The sequence below is a fragment of the Leuresthes tenuis genome, unplaced genomic scaffold (genome assembly GCF_036924035.1).
Source record: "Leuresthes tenuis unplaced genomic scaffold, fLeuTen1.0.hap1 SCAF_1, whole genome shotgun sequence".
NCBI classification, from domain to species: Eukaryota; Metazoa; Chordata; class Actinopteri; order Atheriniformes; family Atherinopsidae; genus Leuresthes; species Leuresthes tenuis.
This window is the reverse complement of record NW_027325355.1, coordinates 38982012-39008072: the sequence shown is the minus strand read 5'-3', so window position 1 is coordinate 39008072 and position 26061 is coordinate 38982012. Positions and strand designations below refer to the sequence as shown.

The 26061-nt window shown below is 47.9% G+C and overlaps 1 protein-coding gene across 3 annotated transcripts; it reads left to right on the top strand.

The window, feature by feature from the left end:
• The first annotated feature begins 6 nt into the window (after window positions 1–6).
• Window positions 7–21475, top strand: sts (steroid sulfatase (microsomal), isozyme S). Of its 3 annotated transcripts, none has more exons than XM_072379313.1 (10): window positions 7–78; window positions 1740–1982; window positions 5345–5466; window positions 5972–6094; window positions 10329–10740; window positions 11044–11180; window positions 17735–17857; window positions 19285–19444; window positions 19874–19995; window positions 20186–21475. In XM_072379313.1, the coding sequence occupies exons 2-10, from the start codon at window positions 1825–1827 to the stop codon at window positions 20557–20559; spliced, it is 1731 nt and encodes a 576-aa protein (XP_072235414.1). In that variant the 5' UTR covers window positions 7–78; window positions 1740–1824; the 3' UTR covers window positions 20560–21475. The 3 variants fall into 3 exon arrangements, with proteins under 3 accessions (XP_072235414.1, XP_072235415.1, XP_072235416.1); XM_072379314.1 differs by having other exon boundaries at window positions 59–78; window positions 1810–1982; XM_072379315.1 differs by lacking the exons at window positions 7–78; window positions 1740–1982; window positions 5345–5466; window positions 5972–6094 and adding an exon at window positions 7643–7721.
• The last annotated feature ends 4586 nt before the right edge of the window (window positions 21476–26061 follow it).

Below are 26061 nucleotides of genomic sequence, written 5' to 3'. Positions count from 1 at the left end.
TTCGAACGTTCGAACGTGAACACAGTCTGTGGGCCACGCAGCAGGGTCAAACACTGAGTGTCAGTGGAGGACAGGTTGGTAAGTTAAAGCCAGAGTTTTAACCGGAAAGCGTTTCCTGCCGTTCTGTTCAGATGCTTCCTGCTTCTCCTGCTTCCGTTTGCTCTGCGGAGTCTTTATCAGGACGAAGCACCGTCGTGTGTAGGTTTGTGTGACTGACTAAATTAAAGTTTTACTGTCAGCTTTAAAGGTTCTCAATCAAACCTTCTGTAAGGCCTGTTAACAGAAAGCTAAATGTATTGTCACAAAGAAGAAGAAGCAGGTTATATTTGATCTTGTGAGCATCAGGAACTCCTGTTTTGCTGTGTATCTACAGCATTATACTGAGAGTATTGGGGTTCAAACTGTGGAGGAAGCACACAAGCCTGACTCTAAACTAGTTCTCCTGACACTGAGTCAGACTGTCCCAGGACTTTTGGACACAACGCTTTCCTCACACTCTGTGAGTCATTAGAAGGTGCAAAGTACACATGTGGGCTATAACTTCCTGAATCCAGCTTTAAAGATGATTTATTTAGGAGAAAAGATGTGATTATGACAGAACTGCTGCACTTTCTCTTTGTGCCTGCGCCCCACCTCCACACTGTCGCCTCTGACGGAGGGGTTTCCTTCTGTGGTTAGCTCTGACCGTAGCTGTAATGTTATATCCTCACATGTAAGTCACTTTGGAGAAAAGCGGCTGCTAAACTACTATTTTCCCTCAGCACTGAACATTGTGCTTTTGCAAAACATCCATCTATTTTCTAAAGTCGTGGCCTCACAGCAGAGGGTTCCGGGTTCTAATCCCTGCTGGTTCTGTCTGTGTGGAGTCATGTTCTCCCCGTGTCTGCGTGGGTTCTCTCCGGCTTCCTCCCACCACCCAAAAGCATGCCTGTCAGGTTAACTGGTGACTCTGAATTGTCTTTAGGAATGAGTGTGCGTGGTCGTTCGTCTCTGTGTGGCCCTGTGATGGACGGGCGACCTGTCCAGGTGTACCCCGCCTCTCGCCCAATGACAGCTGGGATGGGCCCCCCTCCATCCATTTTCTGTACCCGCTTAATCCAACTGTAAGGTCGCGAGGGGCTGCCTTTGGGTGACACACAATTAACCACCAGTGAGCCTGACATGCATGCTTTTGGATGTGGGAGGAAGCCGGAGAACCCGGAGAGAACCCACGCATACACGGGGGGGACCAGCCGGGAGCTGCTCCAGCCCTCCAGCGGCCCTAAAATTGGATTCAGCGCGTATAGAAAATGGAAGGATGTTTGTTGTGGAGCATCTCTTCATGCCTTATGGAACCTTTACACTGACTGATCGTGATGCTTTGGCAGACACACCATGACCTTTGCTTCTTATCCAATCAACGCTCTAATTATTGTTACCTAATAAATTCAAAATGAATCACAGGCATGAGCTGATGAACAGAAGGGCTTCAAAATAAGGGCGTAGATCCTCGGTTCTGTGCGGTGAAAAGTTCAACATCAAATTGCCACGCTGATGCCTGGATAGAAAGATAAATGATGGAATATTAATCCCACGTGGAAAATAGTAACTGGAAAATGGTTTAAAGGTATTGATTATATACCCAGTGTAATTAAGGTCAAATAAATGACTGAAAACATGAATACCAGATATACAGATGAATGCAAAAACAGATGCAGCTGTGTGAATATTTCTCTTGTGATCCTGTGTGTCTGTTAAAGGTTAAACTGGACTTAAGCACAGGACTCAGTTTGCAGATGCTACCTCTAGCTGTACTCGTGTCTTCTTTAGAGTCTGCATGACACCATGAAGCCCTCCCAGCTGCTGCTGCTGCTGCTGCTGCTGCTGCTGCTGGAGGTCAGCTATGTGCTTCTCCAGGAAAACAACAAGCCCAATTTTGTCCTGATGATGGTGGATGATCTGGGAATCGGAGATCTGGGCTGTTATGGCAATAAAACACTGAGGTAAAAACATGGTTGTGCTCTCACTTTGTGAAGCTGCAGAGCTTAAGAAAATTCACAGGGACGAGTTATTCTGGCTGCTGCTTGCAGAGCTGTACAATATTTACACACACACACACACACACACACACAGGGCAGTTTCTGGTGCGTGAAGGTGAGTCAAAGCCAGGACTCGGCATATGAATGCCTCTACTCTAACTCTGACCCTCTGATCAGTATCAGCTCATTTCCATAAGGTTTTATTAGGGTAATCAGCAGTGATGCTTAATGATGATGACAAAGAAATGAAGTTTTCTTTTATTTTGATGATTTAGAAATCAAGGCAGACTTCCATCTTTAGCAGTTTGTCTTTATTTCAGTGAAGAACATCTCTGGTTGGATCTGGGTTCTATGAACCCGCGTCTCATGGAGCATTGTTACACAGAAAGACTACTGCAGCATACGTCAGACCCTGTGCTCCACTCTTCTGATGGTGGTGGTGCGGATCAGCCTCTTGCTCCTTTATAAGCATGAGGAATGCAGCTGCCTGGTTTTTGTATGGGACACCGTCATGCAGTGAAAAGTGTTGCTTTGAAGAAAACCCAACTAAACAGACGGAGCATGCATAGAATACAGATGTGTGCCTGCGCTCTGAATAAAGCAGCACATCGAAGGCAGTGTTGCCCCATGCTCAAACGTTCTATTCCAAATCCACTCCCTAATCTGCTTTTTAGATGTGCTTCTGCTTTCAAGATTAAAACATAATCACATGATATAACTGCTGCAATCTTTAATTGAGTTATTAAAAATTAAAACATCCACCTGCAGTTCTTTTCTCCAATTCCTTCCCATTTTCACTGAGAACCCACTTTAGGCTTTCAAACAGTCCAGCAGCAGCAGCAGCAGCTGACTCTTCTCACCATTCTAACCCAATCTATCCGTCTGCTCGGTTCACAGATAAAACACTTCCCTTTCACTGCATGATGCCATCCTTTGCTCCAGTTGCACTACGGTTTCAGTCTGCTGCTTTTATAGAATATTCCTCCTGATGTTTCCAGCTTACTTACTGTCCAAAAATGTGCTGTTTTTACTTTTCTTCAGGAGCGGTGACTTTTAGGCCGTCTTTGTGCCCTCGAAGTGCAAAGCCAGAATAAATCTGATTATTAGACAGGGCTGGTCATTATTTTCCCTCCTTTTCAACACCTTCTGTTGAAGTTCTGCTCTTAGACTCCTAAACTAAAAGAATGCTGACAGATCCTAAAAGTGGGGATCCTATTCCAGTCAAATCAACCACTTAGAGAAATTTCATCATTTGAACCTTCAACAACATACATATCTACAGATGTGGACAAATTTGTTGGTCCCCTTAGACTGGCCCCCCTTATTATTTGTTCCATATTTAAAGCAAATCAGACTTTGCTTGTAATTTACTCAGTTGAATATTGTATTTAATTAAACAAAAAAGATGAGTCATCTGTCTGCATTAGCCAGCAGGTAGTTTGGCAAACCACTCAGGTTTGAAGTCTCCAAACTGCAATTTTCTGATCTTGAGATATTGAGTAGAACTGAGATCTGGGCTCACAGAGGGCCATTAAGAACAGTCCAGTGTGTTTTCTCAGTCATGCTTGAGTGTTTTTAGCTGAACGTTTTGGGTCATTATCCTGTTGGAGGACCCAATGACCTGTGACTGAGGCTGAGCTATCTAAAAGTGGGCAGGATGTTTCGCACCAGGGTGCCTTGGTAGTCTTGAGACGTTATTGGTTCCCCAGCAAAGCAGCCCCCCCTCCATGTTTCACAGGAGGTATGGTTTTCTTTTTAAGTGTGTCAACACATAGCTGAAGGCTCCTGTTCTGTCACATCAGTCCAAAGGACATTCTCCAGGACACTTTGGAGCTTGTCAACACGTTGTTTAATTGTCTGTCTTTCTGCCAGTAGTGGAGCCAACCCTCTTCCAATATAATTAAAAAGGTGGTGCGATCAGAAAGTGATGTAACTTGACCTTGGAGTTCAGCCTGAATGGTTTTGGCTGGTTTGCTTGACTCTTGGATGGTTTTCTTGACACTTGGATGGTTTCCTTGACTCTTGGATGGTTTCCTTGACTCTGGGATGGTTTCCTTGACTCTTGGATGGTTTCCTTGACTCCTGAATGGTTTCCTTGACTCTTGGATGATTTCCTTGACTCTCGGATGGTTTCCTTGACTCTCGGATGGTTTCCTTGACTCCTGAATGGTTTCCTTGACTTCTGGATGGTTTCCTTGACTCTTGGATGGTTTCCTTGACTCTTGGATGGTTTCCTTGACTCTTGGATGGTTTCCTTGACTCTTGAATGGTTTCCTTGACTCTTGAATGGTTTCCTTGACTCTTGGATGGTTTCCTTGACTCTTGGATGATTTCCTTGACTCTTGGATGGTTTCCTTGGCTTTCGGATGATTTCCTTGACTCCTGGATGGTTTCCTTGACTCTCGGATGATTTCCTTGACTCTCGGATGGTTTCCGTGACTCCTGGATGGTTTCCTTGACTCCTGGATGGTTTCCTTGACTCTTGGATGGTTTCCTTGACTCTTGGATGGTTTCCTTGACTCTTGGATGATTTCCTTGACTCTTGGATGGTTTCCTTGGCTTTCGGATGATTTCCTTGACTCCTGGATGGTTTCCTTGACTCTTGGATGGGTTCCTTGACTCCTGGATGGTTTCCTTGACTCTCGGATGGTTTCCTTGACTCTCGGATGGTTTCCTTGACTCCTGAATGGTTTCCTTGACTCCTGAATGGTTTCCTTGACTTCTGGATGATTTCCTGGACTCTTGGATGGTTTCCTTGACTCCTGGATGGTTTCCTTGACTCTTGGATGATTTCCTTGACTCTTGGATGGTTTCCTTGGCTTTCGGATGATTTCCTTGACTCTTGGATGGTTTCCTTGACTCCTGGATGGTTTCCTTGACTCTCGGATGGTTTCCTTGACTCTCGGATGGTTTCCTTGACTCTCGGATGGCTTCCTTGACTCTTTGATGGTTTCCTTGGCTCTTGGATGGTTTCCTTGACACTTGGATGGAGCCTATCCCAGCGGTCTACTTTAGCATATTTTTGTAAAATAAACCATTTTATTGGTTAATTCGATAGAATACTGAAGGCATGCAGGTTTACATTGGACCGTTACTTTTAATTTAATTAATTTTCAGGAGAAATCAAGCCTTGTTTCATTGAGCTGTAGTGGTACCAACAAATTAGTCCATGTTTGTTCGTGCATACGTACACGACAGAACACTTACATTCCTCTCAAAATGTGTGTAAAGACCATTGAAATTTTGGCTGTGAATCTAAAATTAGATGGTGAATCCAAATGATTTCAGAAAGTCTTTAGATGTTGAGCATGTTCTGTGATTTGCAGAACACCCAATATTGACCAGTTGGCGCTGGAAGGAGTGAAGCTGACCCACCACATCGCTGCAGCGAGCCTCTGCACTCCAAGCAGGGCGGCATTTCTCACAGGACGATACCCAATAAGATCAGGCTAGTTCAACTCAGAATACCTTCACTGACTGATCCACAGCTTCATGGCAGTAAGAGAGCTGTTTGACCTCATATGATGGGAAGCAAACCCAGTCCACACAGATCCCAGCCCAAATCCACAGGACCCAGACAGAAATATCCAGTTCTGAGACTGCAGATGTTCATTGTCCATTTGTTCTTTTGGTGACTTCTGCTCAGTTTCAGGCAGGTGGTCACATCTTATACGGCTTATTGATTAAGTAGGACACACTTATATCCAAGAAATCTTTCTGAGCCCCTAAACTTCCTCACAACCCATCAGCCGTAAAACATCCCTTCTGTGGTTCTAATTTGTGGTTTCTTCATGATAAATATTCATCTCAACCAGAAAGAAATGAACAAAATAAAGATAGGGCCAAATGCATGTTATGAAATCAGTTCGAGACTCTAACTGCATTTTAAGATAAGACGTATTACTCTGATCTTGGCTAATATTGAAATAAATGAAGTGTTTCTTCTCTTCCAGGTTTAACTGGTACTTTGAGGCCTGGCGTCTTCTTTTTTAACGCAGCGTCTGGAGGTCTTCCCAGTAAGGAGGTGACCTTTGCTAAGATTGCCAGACAACAAGGCTATGAGACTGCTCTTATAGGTACGCAGGACCTACACTAACCTTCAGCTACTGTTAGCCGCTGTGTGTTGAAGGCTTCCCCTTCAGTTTGGAAACAGCGTAATCTCACCATAATGTTCTGTACGTCCTCTTTCTTTTGGTTCCTGTCCTGTGCCAAGGACAGGTGTGCAGATCCATGGCCTTTGGTTATAGCTCCACTTCGCTGTTCATGTAGGTGATATCACAGACTAAGAATGTGGGGTGATGTCTTGTTGTGGACGCGGCGCATTACCACCATCAGCCTCAGTGAATCACTTGTGTCAACAGCTCTATCTAATTACAGTCAAAACCAGAAAGTTCCAGAAAAAGACCCCAAAACATTTTCTTCTTGCTTGTATTAGTTTAGTACAACATGTACACCCACTTCCTCAGTATGTGGCAGCGTTGCCTTAAAACAAACATTTTGGGTGTCCTTCCACAAGCTTCTCACAGTTTGCAGGAATGTTGGCCCACTCCTCTGGACAGAACCGGTGGAACTGAGTCAGGCCTGTAGGCCTTCTTGCTCCCACACGCCTCTTCAGTGCTGCCCACATCTTTTCCACAGGATTGAGGCCAGGGCTCTGTGATGGCCACTCCAGTACCTTGACTTTGTTGTCCTTAAGCCCCTGTGGAACTAACCTGGAGGTATGTTTGGGGTCATTGTCCATTTGGAAGACCCATTTGTTTCCCAAGCTGGCTGATGTCTTCAGGTGTTGCTTCAATACATCCACATCACCTTCCTTTCTCATGATGCCATCTGTTCTGTGAAGGGCACCAGTCCCTTCTGCTGCCCCACAGCACGATGCAGCCACCCCCGTGCTTCACAGTTGGGATGGTGTTCTGCAAGCTTTCCCCCTTTCCTCCAAACATACCGTTGATCATTAAGGCCAAACGGTTCAGTTTTGGGTTCGTCAGACCACAGGACATGTCTCCAGAAATGAAGATCTTTGTCCCCATGTGCAGCTGCACACTGTAGTCTGGCTTTTTCATGGTGGCTTTCTCCTGACTCAGTGGCCTTTCAGCTCATGTTTTACTCTGGATAATCAGACTATCCGACCAGTTTCAGCAGCATCTTCACAAGGTCTTTTCCCCCAAAACCTGTTCATCTCTGGGACTCAGATGCGTCTCCTTCCTGAGCGGTATTACGCTGGCGTTAATGTTTGAACGGATGAACGTGCAACCTTCAGGCATCTGGAAATTGAAGCAGACTCTTGATTTTCCCGTGATGTCACAGAAAGAGGCTCTGGGATGGAGGCGTGCCTTAGAATACGTCCACAGGTGTCAATCAGCTGGAATTTCCTTTGTTGCTTAAAGACACGATAAACCTCTGACTTTGAAAGTAATATAAAGATTCTTTATTGAATCCTGTCTGTCTTGAATTCTGACATTTAACAAACAGAAGAAGTTTGCACTCATTTCGGGATCTTTTTCTGAAGTCTGTGTGAACCTCAGCTGCATGTCTGAATACTGTTCACCGCTTTCTGGAGTGTTCTCGTGTCTGATGAGGACTTCCTGGATCGTACAGACTAATAAAACCAACCTAACTGTTTCTGTGGCGTGTGCAGAATGACTCCCTGCGTGTTCAGCGTCCCCCAAAGCCAAACACTTACACCAGCGTTTGAGCACCACCGTATGTCACAGTTTCCTGTGATAGTTTTCTCTTTTTATTAAGTAACTTGATAAATGTATAGTATTTTCCACACCACAAGGCACACCTGATTACAAGGCACACCCTCAATTATGGGGTCCATTTCTGTACTTAACCTATACATAAGGCGCACCTGATTATAAGGCGCATGCTAAAACATATAGTCTACAAAAAAAAAAGGTCACGGAAGCAAAACAGTGAGTTTATTTGAACTTTATTCTAGTATCTACTATTATTCTACTATCTAACAATACTCACATTATTTTTCAACATTCTTCTGTCACAAATCCATCAAAGTCCTCATCTTCTATGTCTGAATTCAACAGTTGGGCAATTTTGCCATCATACACGCCAGGTTCCCTCTCAACCTTTCCCCCCAGTCTCGTTGCCAGGTGGCTGTTCAGCAATGATGCCAGCTTTTGCAAAAGCTTGGACAACAGTTAAAGTAGATACCTGAGCCCAGGCATCCATTCACATACGGTGGCATAACTCGCCCGGCGCTGCCTCCCCGTCTTAGTGAAGGTGTGTTCGCCGTCTGTCATCCATCGCTCTCAAGCTGCTCGCAAACTTCCCTTTGAACGCCTTGTTTACACCAATGTCCAGCGGTTGGAGTTCTTTTGTTAGTCCTCCCGGAATGATGGCAAGCTCCGAATTAGTTTTTTTGACTTGGTTTTTTACAGTAGCGGTGAGATGTGCGCACATGAAGTCGCAGATCAACAGGGACGGTGATGTGTGGGAAAAACCATCCGGTCTCTTTACATACACTTCTCTCAGCCACTCACTCATTTTCTCCTCGTCCATCCAGCCCTTTTGATTGGCCTTAACGATGACTCCGGCTGGAAACTTTTCTTTTGGCAGCGTCTTCCTCTTAAAAATTACCACGGGTGGTAGTTTCTCTCCGTTACCATGGCAACCAAGAACAACTGGATACCGTCCCCTTCCTCTCCACAGTATGGTTCATGGGGATGTCAAAGGTGAGGGGGACCTCGTCCATGTTGGTGATGTGATTGGGCTGGATCTTTTTTTCGGTTATCTTGTTCATGCAGTCGGTGCGTAGGAGTCCAGCTTTTCTTTGTAATCCGCTGGCAGAGCTGACACCTTTTCATAAAACGAAAGCACCAAGACGGACCTCCGTCAAAGTTTTCGATGTCTTGTGCTATCACTTTTGCCTTCAGCCAAATGGTGACTGTAGAGACGCTTCTCCCGGCTGTTCTTTGTTCAATGACCCATTGCTCGACTTGCTCTTCCAACTGTGGCCACCTCGCTTTGTTTCTGCGGAAACTCAGTTTGGTCTTACTAACTTTGCAGTTCATTTTCTTGTTTCCTCCACTACCATAGATTCATTGATCTTGAATTCTCTCGCAGCTTCTCTATTCCCATGAACATTCTGCAGTTTGAATTGTGCCCCGTAAGCATGTCTCTTCGCTGGTGCCATTTTCGGGGGTCCTTAGACAAACAGATGTTGTTGTGCAGGATCCCGGTAGTATACCTACCGGAGTCTCCGATTGGTTTATCGTTGCCAGCACACGTAGTGTATATATTACGTCCCTGTGTCAGCGGGAAATAGTTCGACGGTCAAAGTCGTTTTTACACTTGCGCGGCTAAAGTGAATGTGGCGGTGAGCGGGGCGAAGGGGGAGTGGTGAGTGTTGCGGAGGGGCTTAATGCCCCGACGACTGCTCGGCGCTCCCACCGGTATATTTGATCAGTGATATTGTGTCTTGGAAGCTGTTAGATAATTGGCAGGTTATCCCTCCTGCAACAATGCAGGTGTCACTTTACCTCAGCAGGTGGCATAGTTACAGCATTTAGTAGGATTTCACTCAAACTTTTCTTATAAATGCATTTTTATTTGTACCATACAAAAACTAATTGTGTTCTACAATGAAATAGATTTGTTCAGCCACATTCAGGCTTTAGTTTAAACTCCTGTGTGGATACCCACCAATTAAAGCTGACTCTTTAAGCTAATTCTTCCTGTGATGAAGGACTGAGTTCATTCTCAGTGGCACCAATTCAAATATCCCAATCCATTTTTTCACGAGACACCACTGATATGTAAGCAGGGAAGAGGAAGGGAAAGTGATTCCTCAGGAGGGGATGATGCACCACAGAATGTCACCTCAGGTCAGGCTTTCATCGCTCATCTCAGCTTAGTTTTTTAGAAACAAAAGTCTAACTCAAAGTGCTTTACATCGCAAAGGCAATACAGTTGGCAAGTTTAGATTTTTTTAAAAAGAGTATTTATAACAATAGATGTTAAGAAAAACAAATGCAGTTAAATGTGCAGGAGACAAACCCACAGGGAGATCAGAACGTGAGAAGGAAACTCTGTCAAAGAGGAAGGCTTGGTGTCCACAGGGGCCGGGAAGCTAAAGGCTCCGCCTCCCGCTCTGGACCTGAGGTTCTGGAAGGTCTGAGAGCGAAGAACTCGCAGATAGTCCCAGCTTGTCATTTTCCCCCTTCCAGCTCTCTGACAAACGAGATGCTAAGAAATGAAGACGTGTCCCTGCAGTGATGAGTCAGGTCAAACTTTGGTTCCCAGAGGCAGAACTTCTCAGGCTTGAATTTCTCCGTTTCCTCTCTGCAGGAAAATGGCACCTAGGACTCAGCTGTGAGAGCAGAGACGATCACTGCCACCACCCCAGCATCCACGGCTTTAACTACTTCTTTGGCATCCCGTTGACTAACTTGCGAGACTGCCAGCCCGGACACGGCACTGTTTTCCAGCTTCATAAGTACTTACCATGCTGGACACTTGGAATGGTGGTGGCCACTGCGGTTGCACTCCACCTCATCGGGGTCCTCCCTCTCCGCAGAGGGATGCTGCAGGGTCTGCTGGTGCTGGTGGTCGCAGTCACAGGACTGACAGCAGGATTTATCAGGATGATCCCGTATTTCAACTGTGTTCTCTTCAGAGATCACAGCATTGTGGAGCAGCCGTTCTCACTTGAAAACCTGACACGGAGGATGACTCGCGAAGCGGTGGACTTCATAGACAGGTACGTGTCATCTCTGAATTCATGCCAGGAACGGGACATGGGAACAGAGCTCTCCGAGCACCCAAACAAGGACGTAAGTTACAGTTTTGATACAAGGTAACGGTCACCTATATTCATAACCACACTGACATTAATGGTAATGATCCCGGGCTGAAATCCTCTCAAAGTGACATTTTAAAGAGCATAAAGCAGCATGAAAAAAAGGGACAACTTGTGTTCATCCCAATTCATCCTGTCACACGTCCGGTTAGAGAAAAGGTGAATGCGATGGAAATTGACTTGTTGAGTTTGTCGTCCCTACAGAAATTCAGCTGGGCCTTTCCTGCTGTTTGTCTCCTTCCTCCAAGTGCACACAGCCATGTTCGCTTCTGCAGCATTCAGAGGAACCAGCCGCCACGGCATCTATGGAGACGCTGTCCATGAAGTGGACTGGAGCGTAGGTGGGTCAGTGGAACCGGCTGATGATCTTATATGTTATTGGAGGCATGAATATGGAAACAAGCTGCAGGAGAAATAAAATAGTTTCATGAGATGAAATGTGCACTGAAGCTAAAGTAGATCCAGTCCTGACTACACCAGATTAAACAAGACCACCATTCCATAAGCTGGTGTGAGGTGAAGGAGTGAAAAACACTGCATTTTGTGACAGTGGGGAGGAGACATCTCATAGAATTAGACCCACAGTCGACGGCCATCTGCCTCGACCAGACGAGAGGAAAGAACAGGAATAGAGGAGCAGTGAGAGCAGGTTAGTCAGATCTGTAAGTACAGGTATCTGATCTGTGCCTACAGGTCTGACTAACCTGAGATACCTGCAGAAATGTACTGGCAGAGAAAAGCATAGACACGTGACAGCAGACTCCATTCAGTTTCTTCATGTAGCGCCAAATCAGTCCAAAGATACAGTCCAGTTCAAGCCGATTACAGTCTGATTAGTTGTAATCCAACCATATCCGATGAATACAGAAAACTTCTGCATCCAAAGTTCTCTTTAATCCAATCCCCCATCCTGAGCGTGCACAAGACAGCAGTGGAAGGAAAAAACTCTCCTTTAACAGGAAGAAACCTCCATCAGAACCATCTGCCTGGACCATCTGGGGGTTGAGAGGACAGGAAAGAGGGGACAACGAGCAGCGTAACACCAGGCCAGAGACACCTGCTGAGAGGACAGGAAAGAGGGGGCAACGAGCAGCGTAACACCAGGCCAGAGATACCTGCTGAGAGGACAGGAAAGAGGGGACACCAAGCAGCGTAACACCAGGCCAGAGATACCTACTGAGAGGACAGGAAAGAGGGGGCAACGAGCAGCGTAACACCAGGCCAGAGACACCTGCTGAGAGGACAGGAAAGAGGGGGCAACAAGCAGCGTAACACCAGGCCAGAGATACCTGCTGAGAGGACAGGAAAGAGGGGACAACAAACAGCGTAACACCAGGCCAGAGACACCTGCTGAGAGGACAGGAAAGAGGGGGCAACGAGCAGCGTAACACCAGGCCAGAGATACCTGCTGAGAGGACAGGAAAGAGGGGACAACAAGCAGCGTAACACCAGGCCAGAGACGCCTGCTGAGAGGACAGGAAAGAGGGGACAACGAGCAGCGTAACACCAGGCCAGAGACACCTGCTGAGAGGACAGGAAAGAGGGGGCAATGAGCAGCGTAACACCAGGCCAGAGACACCTGCTGAGAGGACAGGAAAGAGGGGACAACAAGCAGCGTAACACCAGGCCAGAGACGCCTGCTGAGAGGACAGGAAAGAGGGGACAACAAGCAGCGTAACACCAGGCCAGAGACACCTGCTGAGAGGACAGGAAAGAGGGGGCAACGAGCAGCGTAACACCAGGCCAGAGACACCTGCTGAGAGGACAGGAAAGAGGGGACAACGAGCAGCGTAACACCAGGCCAGAGATACCTGCTGAGAGGACAGGAAAGAGGGGACAACAAGCAGCGTAACACCAGGCCAGAGACACCTGCTGAGAGGACAGGAAAGAGGGGACAACAAGCAGCGTAACACCAGGCCAGAGACACCTGCTGAGAGGACAGGAAAGAGGGGACAACAAGCAGCGTAACACCAGGCCAGAGACACCTGCTGAGAGGACAGGAAAGAGGGGACAACAAGCAGCGTAACACCAGGCCAGAGATACCTGCTGAGAGGACAGGAAAGAGGGGACAACAAGCAGCGTAACACCAGGCCAGAGATACCTGCTGAGAGGACAGGAAAGAGGGGACAACAAGCAGCGTAACACCAGGCCAGAGACACCTGCTGAGAGGACAGGAAAGAGGGGACAACAAGCAGCGTAACACCAGGCCAGAGATACCTGCTGAGAGGACAGGAAAGAGGGGACAACAAGCAGCGTAACACCAGGCCAGAGACACCTGCTGAGAGGACAGGAAAGAGGGGGCAACGAGCAGCGTAACACCAGGCCAGAGATACCTGCTGAGAGGACAGGAAAGAGGGGACACCAAGCAGCGTAACACCAGGCCAGAGATACCTACTGAGAGGACAGGAAAGAGGGGGCAACGAGCAGCGTAACACCAGGCCAGAGACACCTGCTGAGAGGACAGGAAAGAGGGGGCAACAAGCAGCGTAACACCAGGCCAGAGACACCTGCTGAGAGGACAGGAAAGAGGGGACAACAAGCAGCGTAACACCAGGCCAGAGACACCTGCTGAGAGGACAGGAAAGAGGGGACAACAAGCAGCGTAACACCAGGCCAGAGACACCTGCTGAGAGGACAGGAAAGAGGGGGCAACGAGCAGCGTAACACCAGGCCAGAGATACCTGCTGAGAGGACAGGAAAGAGGGGACAACAAGCAGCGTAACACCAGGCCAGAGACGCCTGCTGAGAGGACAGGAAAGAGGGGGCAACGAGCAGCGTAACACCAGGCCAGAGACGCCTGCTGAGAGGACAGGAAAGAGGGGACAACAAGCAGCGTAACACCAGGCCAGAGACACCTGCTGAGAGGACAGGAAAGAGGGGGCAACGAGCAGCGTAACACCAGGCCAGAGACACCTGCTGAGAGGACAGGAAAGAGGGGACAACGAGCAGCGTAACACCAGGCCAGAGATACCTGCTGAGAGGACAGGAAAGAGGGGACAACAAGCAGCGTAACACCAGGCCAGAGACACCTGCTGAGAGGACAGGAAAGAGGGGACAACAAGCAGCGTAACACCAGGCCAGAGACACCTGCTGAGAGGACAGGAAAGAGGGGACAACAAGCAGCGTAACACCAGGCCAGAGACACCTGCTGAGAGGACAGGAAAGAGGGGACAACAAGCAGCGTAACACCAGGCCAGAGATACCTGCTGAGAGGACAGGAAAGAGGGGACAACAAGCAGCGTAACACCAGGCCAGAGATACCTGCTGAGAGGACAGGAAAGAGGGGACAACAAGCAGCGTAACACCAGGCCAGAGACACCTGCTGAGAGGACAGGAAAGAGGGGACAACAAGCAGCGTAACACCAGGCCAGAGACACCTGCTGAGAGGACAGGAAAAAGCAGCGTAACACCAGGCCAGAGATACCTGCTGAGAGGACAGGAAAGAGGGGACAACAAGCAGCGTAACACCAGGCCAGAGACACCTGCTGAGAGGACAGGAAAGAGGGGACAACAAGCAGCGTAACACCAGGCCAGAGACACCTGCTGAGAGGACAGGAAAGAGGGGACAACAAGCAGCGTAACACCAGGCCAGAGATACCTGCTGAGAGGACAGGAAAGAGTGGACAACAAGCAGCGTAACACCAGGCCAGAGACACCTGCTGAGAGGACAGGAAAGAGGGGACAACAAGCAGCGTAACACCAGGCCAGAGACACCTGCTGAGAGGACAGGAAAGAGGGGGCAACGAGCAGCGTAACACCAGGCCAGAGATACCTGCTGAGAGGACAGGAAAGAGGGGACAACGAGCAGCGTAACACCAGGCCAGAGATACCTGCTGAGAGGACAGGAAAGAGGGGACAACAAACAGCGTAACACCAGGCCAGAGACACCTGCTGAGAGGACAGGAAAGAGGGGACAACAAGCAGCGTAACACCAGGCCAGAGACACCTGCTGAGAGGACAGGAAAGAGGGGACAACAAGCAGCGTAACACCAGGCCAGAGACACCTGCTGAGAGGACAGGAAAGAGGGGACAACAAGCAGCGTAACACCAGGCCAGAGATACCTGCTGAGAGGACAGGAAAGAGGGGGCAACGAGCAGCGTAACACCAGGCCAGAGATACCTGCTGAGAGGACAGGAAAGAGGGGGCAACGAGCAGCGTAACACCAGGCCAGAGATACCTGCTGAGAGGACAGGAAAGAGGGGACAACAAGCAGCGTAACACCAGGCCAGAGATACCTGCTGAGAGGACAGGAAAGAGGGGACAACAAGCAGCGTAACACCAGGCCAGAGATACCTGCTGAGAGGACAGGAAAGAGGGGACAACAAGCAGCGTAACACCAGGCCAGAGACACCTGCTGAGAGGACAGGAAAGAGGGGACAACAAACAGCGTAACACCAGGCCAGAGATACCTGCTGAGAGGACAGGAAAGAGGGGACAACAAGCAGCGTAACACCAGGCCAGAGACACCTGCTGAGAGGACAGGAAAGAGGGGACAACAAGCAGCGTAACACCAGGCCAGAGACACCTGCTGAGAGGACAGGAAAGAGGGGGCAACGAGCAGCGTAACACCAGGCCAGAGACACCTGCTGAGAGGACAGGAAAGAGGGGACAACTAGCAGCGTAACACCAGGCCAGAGACACCTGCTGAGAGGACAGGAAAGAGGGGACAACAAGCAGCGTAACACCAGGCCAGAGATACCTGCTGAGAGGACAGGAAAGAGGGGACAACAAGCAGCGTAACACCAGGCCAGAGACACCTGCTGAGAGGACAGGAAAGAGGGGGCAACGAGCAGCGTAACACCAGGCCAGAGATACCTGCTGAGAGGACAGGAAAGAGGGGGCAACGAGCAGCGTAACACCAGGCCAGAGACACCTGCTGAGAGGACAGGAAAGAGGGGACAACAAGCAGCGTAACACCAGGCCAGAGACACCTGCTGAGAGGACAGGAAAGAGGGGACAACAAGCAGCGTAACACCAGGCCAGAGACACCTGCTGAGAGGACAGGAAAGAGGGGGCAACGAGCAGCGTAACACCAGGCCAGAGACACCTGCTGAGAGGACAGGAAAGAGGGGACAACAAGCAGCGTAACACCAGGCCAGAGACACCTGCTGAGAGGACAGGAAAGAGGGGACAACTAACAGCGTAACACCAGGCCAGAGATACCTGCTGAGAGGACAGGAAAGAGGGGACAACAAGCAGCGTAACACCAGGCCAGAGATACCTGCTGAGAGGACAGGAAAGAGGGGACAACAAGCAGCGTAACACCAGGCCAGAGACACCTGCTGAGAGGACAGGAAAGAGGGGGCAACGAGCAGCGTAACACCAGGCCAGAGACACCTGCTGAGAGGACAGGAAAAAGGGGACAACAAGCAGCGTAACACCAGGCCGGAGATACCTGCTGAGAGGACAGGAAAGAGGGGACAACACGCATCGTAACACCAGGCCAGAGACACCTGCTGAGAGGACAGGAAAAAGGGGACAACAAGCAGCGTAACACCAGGCCAGAGACACCTGCTGAGAGGACAGGAAAGAGGGGACAACAAGCAGCGTAACACCAGGCCAGAGACACCTGCTGAGAGGACAGGAAAGAGGGGACAACAAGCAGCGTAACACCAGGCCAGAGACACCTGCTGAGAGGACAGGAAAGAGGGGGCAACGAGCAGCGTAACACCAGGCCAGAGACACCTGCTGAGAGGACAGGAAAGAGGGGACAACGAGCAGCGTAACACCAGGCCAGAGACACCTGCTGAGAGGACAGGAAAGAGGGGGCAACGAGCAGCGTAACACCAGGCCAGAGACACCTGCTGAGAGGACAGGAAAAAGGGGACAACGAGCAGCGTAACACCAGGCCAGAGATACCTGCTGAGAGGACAGGAAAGAGGGGACAACAAGCAGCGTAACACCAGGCCAGAGATACCTGCTGAGAGGACAGGAAAAAGGGGACAACAAGCAGCGTAACACCAGGCCAGAGATACCTGCTGAGAGAGAAAAACACAAGTTAATGACAGCAATGATGTCATATGTACATGGAGGGAGGAGAGGTGCATCATGGGAGCTCCCCCAGCAGGCTGGGCCTATAGCAGCAGAAGTATGGGATGTTTCAGGCTCACCTGAGCCATCCCTAACTATAAGCTTTATCAGAAAGGAAAGTTTCAGCCTGATCTTAAAGGTAGAGAGGGTGTCTGCTTCCTGAAGCCAAACTGGTTCCACAGAGAGGGGCCTGATAACTGAAGGCTCTGCCTCCCATTCTGCTTTTAGAAACTCTGGGAACAACAAGTAAACCTGCAGTTTGGGAGCGAAGTGCTCTGTTAGGAAAATATCTTACAATGAGATCTTTAAGATATGATGGAGCTCGGTCATTAAGAGCTTTATATGTGAGGAGAAGAATCTTAAATTCTATTCTGAATTCAACAGGGAGCCAATGAAGAGAAGCTAAAACTGGAGAAACATGATCTCTCCTGTTAGTTCTCATCAGAACTCTGGCTGCAGGGTTTTGGATCAGCTGGAGGCTTTTCAGAGAATATGTGGGACAGCCCAATAATAAGGAATTACAGTAGTCCAATCTTGAAGTAACAAATGCATGAACTAGTTTCTCTGCATCACCCTGAGACAGGATGTTCCTGATTTTAGCAATATTACCAAGGTGAAAGGATCTGCCAGAGCCCCAAAACAGATTCCAAACTTTCTGACTGACCAACAATTACTCTGAGGTTCCTCAAGAACTGGGAAGTGAGTATCAGGCTCACAAAGAAACGGGGATTTGTCTCTCAGATATGGAAGAAAGCAGCCTAGTTTGGTTTCTGTAATCTTAATGTTGCGTTCGTTTCTCCTCATGTACACCAGTGGGTGCCGACAGCTTCTACTGACACTAACACACATTGTGCTTGTTTCCAGGTCAGATCATGCAGGCGCTGGAGCGGCTGGAGCTGAGAGAGAACACTCTGGTTTATCTGACTTCAGATCAGGGGGCTCACCAGGAGGAAGGGCTCCACGGAGGGTGGAACGGAATATATAAAGGTAGAGCATGAGGAGCTTTGGCTTTTTATGACGGAAACTAATTGCTTTGGTCTTTAGATTTCTGCCAGGACACAAACATGAAAGATTCCACAGTTTCTTGCAGCCGTGTCCATCACAGGTTGCGTGTAGATACGCCCGGACTTTCCTTGTGTCGTGATGAGTATGGGAGAGGAAAAGGAGTCGGTGAGGTCTTATTTACCTGAAGCTGTGGCTCAGACAGGGATGGTGCAGCTGCATCAGAGGGGAAGAAGGCAGGAAACTTTTAGTTTGGTTGACTTACACCTAACGTATGACCTCTGGGAGGAGCTGTTAATCAGAGCTGTACAGCAGCATCCAAAGATAACGTCATGGGGAACAGATCCACGAGGCTGCTGAAGCAGCGTTGGCTAAAAACAGCACGACTCCTCTGGAGCACGCTCAGCTGCAGCCGCTCTGCTCACTTCTTTAAGCCTGGCCTCTTCCCTTTGGCTCCACAGAGCATCCCATCCTCGGCCGTGAAGTAGGCCAATGATTTAATGATGGCTTCATCCTGACGTGCTCTATCCATCTTCTCTTCCTCACCGTTGTAAACAGGATTAACTGACCTGAATCCCTGCCTCCCTCTTGTTTCTTTGATGCTGCCTCATACATAACCAATGAAGAGAAAACGCTGCCAAGTCCAAAGCCCGAATAATTGAAATGGAACAACACTTTAATGTAACACATTCCACCTCAGGACTGGCGGTGCAGCTCACTCTGTGTGCAGGACCATGAACGCCCCCCGGGAAGCTAAACGTGTGTCTGCGCTCTCTTTAGAGCGGGGGGCATGTGTGGAGAGCAGGTCTCCTCTCTGAGGGCCAGTGCTCCGGAGATGAAAGCAGGCCATGGATTGTGGGACTTTGATTGGATTGAGTCTGACTTGTTAGTATTTTGGCATTGTGTTCTTGTCCGTCTGTTTCTGCTTTGCCTCCTGGCTGTGGTTTTATATCCTGGTTTTATAGGTCTGTTCTTGTGTTTTTCTGTCAGTCCTGATCTCAGTTCAGCTTCCAGTGAGTTCTGTCCTCAGCCCGGGTTTATTCTGCGTCTGTGTTCGCTTCAGGGCTTTTTTTGCTGTCCTCTTTTATTTTGAAAGTCACTTTCCGGTTTCCCCTCTTCTGAGTTGTGCCTGGTAGCTGATGTGTTTCCTTCGTCTTCATTTTGTGGTAAAATAATGACTTCTGGGCAGCTCCAGTTCTGCCTCCATCTGCCTGCTTTTGGGTCCAAACCTTCCAGCTTCAGCCAGGGATGCTTTGAATTTTGGTCGACATTCCTGGAATCTGCTCTCATTGTCTGTCTTTACTGAGCCGATAACTGCTGTGAAAGGCAGTTACACAGCAGTAAGAATAAAGAATGACGTATAACTCATCATCACCAAGGCATTCTGTGTGGTTCTTTTCTCCTTTGGACAGCCGGGAAGTCCACGAACTGGGAAGGAGGGATCCGGGTCCCAGGAATTCTTCGCTGGCCGGGGAAAATCCCCAGTGGCAGACAGATAGATGAGCCCACCAGCAACATGGACCTGTTTCCTACGGTGGTGCAGCTGAGTGGAGCCTCCGTCCCTCAGGACAGGTTAGGCTGTGCAGCGCTGACATAGCTCTGCTCCTTCCTGTCAGTCAAAACAAGTGCAGCGTGAAATCTAGGCTGGATTTAAAGAAGGAGGAGGCAGAGAGTCAGTGAGGGGTTCAGTGAGGGGTTCAGTGAGGGGTTCAGTGAGGGGTTCAGTGAGGGGTTCAGTGAGGGCTTCAGTGAGGGCTTCAGTGAGGGCTTCAGTGAGGGCTTCAGTGAGGGGTTCAGTGAGGGGTTCAGTGAGGGGTTCAGTGAGGGCTTCAGTGAGGGGTTCAGTGAGGGGTTCAGTGAGGGGTTCAGTGAGGGGTTCAGTGAGGGCTTCAGTGAGGGCTTCAGTGAGGGGTTCAGTGGGTGGAGGAGGGGGGCAGGGAACGCAGAGAGGGAGATATTTGTTGATTTGTTCCGGTCTAATGAATGCTTTTTGCTTTGTAGAGAAATAGACGGCCGTGATCTCCTGGATCTGCTGCAGAGGAGACAGGACAGAGCTCACCATGAATTCCTCTTCCATTACTGTAACTCCTACCTGAATGCAGTCAGGTGGAAACCCCAAAACAGTAAGTCCTATCCGTCACCCAGTCTGATGCAGGGCAGCGGTACAAAGGGGGGATATGAAATCCAGAAACACATGAAATATGCTGGCTTCATATGGTCTGTGATGAAATGTGGGAACAATTTATTCACAGCGTTCTACATGCTTATTGGACCATGAAACGGGACATTTCTAGCTTTGATCTGTTTCTTCAGGTAGCTCGGTGTGGAAAGCCTTTTACTTCACACCAAACTTCTTCCCAAAGGACCAAACGACCTGTTTCCACACACACGTCTGCTTTTGCACTCCGGAATACGTGACCTACCACGATCCTCCACTACTCTACGATCTCTGGAGGGATCCATCGGAGGCCGTGCCGCTGTCTCCTGACACTGAGCCAGCCTTCCACACCGTCGTTGCTGTGATGAAGGAAGCTGTGGAGGCGCATCAGAGGTCAGTGAAGCCTGTGGAGAGCCAGTTATCTGCTGCACACCTGATGTGGAAGCCCTGGCTGCAGCCCTGCTGCTCCACACTCACACAGCTCTGTCAGTGCCACCGCAACCAGGAGGCTTCTACCCAGCATGGGTAAAAACACCAAAACCATCACTGACGTGAAGACTTTCAATCAGTGCAGTTGTTATTTGACCTGTTCTCCAGTATCAGAGAGAGTGACGGGCATCCTACTGTTTCCAGAGCCCGAAACATCCATGTAAGCATCTGTACAGTGTGTTATTGCTCAGTAATAACAGAGGTGTGTGTATGTCATGAAACCCGCGATATGCTTTCCCATCGTTCCACTGGTCAACAGTCGTGCTGTAATGCACCAAGAGGTGCAGCTTACATGCTACTAGTCACAGATATGAACAAAGAGGGCATTCAAACATGAACTTAACAAATGTTACCTGTCATTAGAAGCAGCAGGGTGTTCTTCCCACCATCCTGACCGGTTGTTGTCGTAGTTTCTGTTCTTTTAAACACTTATTATGTGTGTTATAATGAGTTGATGTACTGATTTAAACTCTATTTGAATATTAGATCAATCAAATCCTGCTACAAATGTCTACATATGCAAAGACATAAAGTTTGTAATCTAAGGCTGTTTTTAAGTGGATAAAATCATGGAAAAGTGTTTCCAGGCTATTTTCTTCTTCTTTTGTTTTCGAAAAGATAAAAATGTGAATGCCTGAAGTTCCCCACCAATCACAATGTTTACGGTTCAATCCGCAGCCTCTCCAGATGCTGCGATGTTTGAGCCTGAACTTATACGGTAGAAGTCTGTCTGCCTTGTGTTCTGTGCAACCAGAATCAATACGCCCTGCTGACCGTTACACAGGGATTAAGGAGCCTTTTCCACTGGCTTCACTTTTCAAATCTGAAAGCAATCCATTTACTCTCAGTCTGTGGTTGCTCATGGTGGTTGAAGCAGGCAGCTAATGAGGGCCCACCACTGTGTGGGAGAGGATCAGTCCCAGTGAGCCAGATGTTGTAGAAAGCTTTAGGTTGTGCCCACCGTACATAAATAAATATAAATATTTCACTTTTTAAATCAGATTTTTGATTCTTGACTAAAGATATTGGGAAAGCAAAGCATAACACTGCTGCTTAGATGGAGACGAGCTAACAGGAGAAAAGCAACCAAAGTAAAAATGTTACTCACTCTTATTTGTTACTCATCTCAAACCTGGCCTGAAAAGATTACATAAAATTACATGTGGAAAAGTCTGGAATTTTGAAATGAACACTATGTAGGAACGCTGGTATTCCTCTTAGTGATGCATTTAATCTACATTTACATACGTTACCTGTCATCAACACCTGGACAGCTGCTGTGTGATTTAATGCAGTAACACAGAGATAATGAAGCTGTTCTTCCAGTCAGACCAGAAACACTCCAGCTCTATATATAGATACAGATAGTTACTCTATTGATCCCAGAGGGAAACAGGTTAGCAGTTAGCTGTAAGTTAGCAGTTAGCTGAAAGTTAGCAGTAGATGCTAGCAAACAATGCTTTCTCATCAACAGTAATGGACCAAGCCGGAGATGTGCACAGCGTAACTCGCAGTAATGCATGTGTTCCGTTAATTACTGCGTTTAAACATTTTGGATATATTAACCTATTGTACTTTATCAGAAACATGCAGATAATGTAATGTTAACACACTGAGAGCGGTATGCAGCGTTCAATGTAGCAACGAAAGTGAGGAAAGGAGGCGGAGTCAACTTAAGCAGTGACGTACTTTAGAAATAAAAATCAAAACGGCTCGTTAAATGAGGCACTTTCAAAAAAAGAGGAACTAAATAAACACCTGGGTTGTGTTTTTGTAGAGTTTTACACCTGCTGGTGACTTCAGACGCCCTGATGTATGCTCCCAGGAACAGGAAGAAGGGATTTTAAACTTCAGACGCCCTGATATATGCTCCCAGGAACAGGAAGAAGGGATTTTAAACTTCAGACGCCCTGATGTATGCTCCCAGGAACAGGAAGAAGGGATTTTACACTTCAGACGCCCTGATATATGCTCCCAGGAACAGGAAGAAGGAATTTTACACTTCAGACGCCCTGATATATGCTCCCAGGAACAGGAAGAAGGGATTTTAAACTTCAGACGCCCTGATATATGCTCCCAGGAACAGGAAGAAGGGATTTTACACTTCAGACGCCCTGATATATGCTCCCAGGAACAGGAAGAAGGAGTTTTACACTTCAGACGCCCTGATATATGCTCCCAGGAACAGGAAGAAGGGATTTTAAACTTCAGACGCCATGATGTATGCTCCCAGGAACAGGAAGAAGGGATTTTACACTTCAGACGCCCTGATATATGCTCCCAGGAACAGGACGAAGGGATTTTAAACTTCAGACGCCCTGATATATGCTCCCAGGAACAGGAAGAAGGGATTTTAAACTTCAGACGCCCTGATGTATGTTCCCAGGAACAGGAAGAAGGGATTTTAAACTTCAGACGCCCTGATATATGCTCCCAGGAACAGGAAGAAGGGATTTTAAACTTCAGACGCCCTGATGTATGCTCCCAGGAACAGGAAGAAGGGATTTTAAACTTCAGACGCCCTGATGTATGCTCCCAGGAACAGGAAGAAGGGATTTTAAACTTCAGACGCCCTGATATATGCTCCCAGGAACAGGAAGAAGGGATTTTAAACTTCAGACGCCCTGATATATGCTCCCAGGAACAGGAAGAAGGGATTTTACACTTCAGACGCCCTGATATATGCTCCCAGGAACAGGAAGAAGGGATTTTAAACTTCAGACGCCCTGATATATGCTCCCAGGAACAGGAAGAAGGTATTTTAAACTTCAGACGCCCTGATATATGCTCCCAGGAACAGGAAGAAGGGATTTTAAACTTCAGACACCCTGATATATGCTCCCAGGAACAGGAAGAAGGGATTTTAAACTTCAGACGCCCTGATATCTGCTCCCAGGAACAGGAAGAAGGGATTTTAAACTTCAGACGCCCTGATATATGCTCCCAGGAACAGGAAGAAGGGATTTTAAACTTCAGACGCCCTGATATATGCTCCCAGGAACAGGAAGAAGGGATTTTACACTTCAGACGCCCTGATATATGCTCCCAGGAACAGGAAGAAGGGATTTTACACTTCAGACGCCCTGATATATGCTCCCAGGAACAGGAAGAAGGGATTTTAAACTTCAGACGCCATGATGTATGCTCCCAGGAACAGGAAGAAGGGATTTTACACTTCAGACGCCCTGATATATGCTCCCAGGAACAGGAAGAAGGGATTTTAAACTTCAGACGCCATGATGTATGCTCCCAGGAACAGGAAGAAGGAATTTTACACTTCAGACGCCCTGATATATGCTCCCAGGAACAGGAAGAAGGGATTTTAAACTTCAGACGCCCTGATATATGCTCCCAGGAACAGGAAGAAGGGATTTTACACTTCAGACGCCCTGATATATGCTCCCAGGAACAGGAAGAAGGGATTTTAAACTTCAGACGCCATGATGTATGCTCCCAGGAACAGGAAGAAGGGATTTTACACTTCAGACGCCCTGATATATGCTCCCAGGAACAGGACGAAGGGATTTTAAACTTCAGACGCCCTGATATAATCTCCCAGGAACAGGAAGAAGGGATTTTAAACTTCAGACGCCCTGATGTATGCTCCCAGGAACAGGAAGAAGGGATTTTAAACTTCAGACGCCCTGATATATGCTCCCAGGAACAGGAAGAAGGGATTTTAAACTTCAGACGCCCTGATGTATGCTCCCAGGAACAGGAAGAAGGGATTTTAAACTTCAGACGCCCTGATGTATGCTCCCAGGAACAGGAAGAAGGGATTTTAAACTTCAGACGCCCTGATATATGCTCCCAGGAACAGGAAGAAGGGATTTTAAACTTCAGACGCCCTGATATATGCTCCCAGGAACAGGAAGAAGGGATTTTACACTTCAGACGCCCTGATATATGCTCCCAGGAACAGGAAGAAGGGATTTTAAACTTCAGACACCCTGATATATGCTCCCAGGAACAGGAAGAAGGGATTTTAAACTTCAGACACCCTGATATATGCTCCCAGGAACAGGAAGAAGGGATTTTAAACTTCAGACGCCCTGATATCTGCTCCCAGGAACAGGAAGAAGGGATTTTAAACTTCAGACGCCCTGATATATGCTCCCAGGAACAGGAAGAAGGGATTTTAAACTTCAGACGCCCTGATATATGCTCCCAGGAACAGGAAGAAGGGATTTTAAACTTCAGACGCCCTGATATATGCTCCCAGGAACAGGAAGAAGGGATTTTACACTTCAGACGCCCTGATATATGCTCCCAGGAACAGGAAGAAGGGATTTTACACTTCAGACGCCCTGATATATGCTCCCAGGAACAGGAAGAAGGGATTTTAAACTTCAGACGCCCTGATATATGCTCCCAGGAACAGGAAGAAGGGATTTTACACTTCAGACGCCCTGATATATGCTCCCAGGAACAGGAAGAAGGGATTTTACACTTCAGACGCCCTGATATATGCTCCCAGGAACAGGAAGAAGGGATTTTAAACTTCAGACGCCCTGATATATGCTCCCAGGAACAGGACGAAGGGATTTTGCACAATATGTCACCTTTAAGTTCCAGAGTCTTTTCATTGTGTCCTGATGTGTAAAACATTAAAACTAAAGTAGAGGGTGTTCTGTCTTTCTAACATGACTTTTTATCAGGTCCAACAACGAAGTCAGCTCGAACACCTTCATTCGAACAATGCAATGAAAACTGTCAGTCCACCTGTTAGCACTGAGAATAAGCCACCTTACTCTGACTGCATGTAATATATGCAATGAAAACTTCCTCCACATTGCTTCTGGCTCTGACTTTATTTCAGGGACTATGGAGGATTTTCTCATGCTGCTGCGTATGAATACAGTCCACAGACTAACAGAGCCCTCCTTAAACAGTCGCACATCGCATCTAACTGACTGACCAACGTCTGGTCTCCTGGTCCGTGATGCCATACTGGCTCACTGACGCTGATGATGGCGTATTACTGACTTCACATGTTAACTTTGACGTAGATATCCACTCCGTATGGCAGCTGTGACGCAGGTAACGGCAGGCTTGGCTGTTCAGTTGCTCACAGCAGCAACGGTAATCTGTGCTTTGACCATGTTTGACATTAGTGTTTCTCTTGGAGCAGGCCTGACTCCCTGACAACACCGCTTCGTGGGGTGTGTTTCTGTGCAACCTTTGTGTTCTGCTGCAGCTTAATCACATCAGACTGAACCCACAGCCCACTGACAGAGAGCAGTTACAGCAACGTTACAGCACACACCTTTCTGCCGGCGTTGGTATGAACAGAATTATGCAATCCATTTTCAGTAAATTTGTGCTGATAATGCTGTGCACCGTACTTTGTGTTCACCTGCCCAGGGGCCACAGGTAGAAACGAGTCTGTGGCTGAAGCAGGTGCAGTGCACCACTTCTCCTGTGAGACTGATGATCTTCTGAATGTCCCCTGACAAACAAACAGAAACAGCTGCCATTTGATTTGTTCCTTTGTCAGCACAGCATGAATGAATCCTCTGGTATGATACCTTCTTGTTGAAAG

Excerpts from the sequence above, each read along its gene's own strand:
- sts (XM_072379313.1), top strand. The coding sequence starts at position 1,825 with ATGAAGCCCTCCCAGCTGCTGCTGCTGCTGCTGCTGCTGCTGCTGCTG. Across the intron at positions 1,983-5,344 it reads TATGGCAATAAAACACTGAG|AACACCCAATATTGACCAGT; the intron begins GTAAAAACATGG and ends TGTGATTTGCAG. Across the intron at positions 19,445-19,873 it reads GCCTCCGTCCCTCAGGACAG|AGAAATAGACGGCCGTGATC; the intron begins GTTAGGCTGTGC and ends TTTGCTTTGTAG.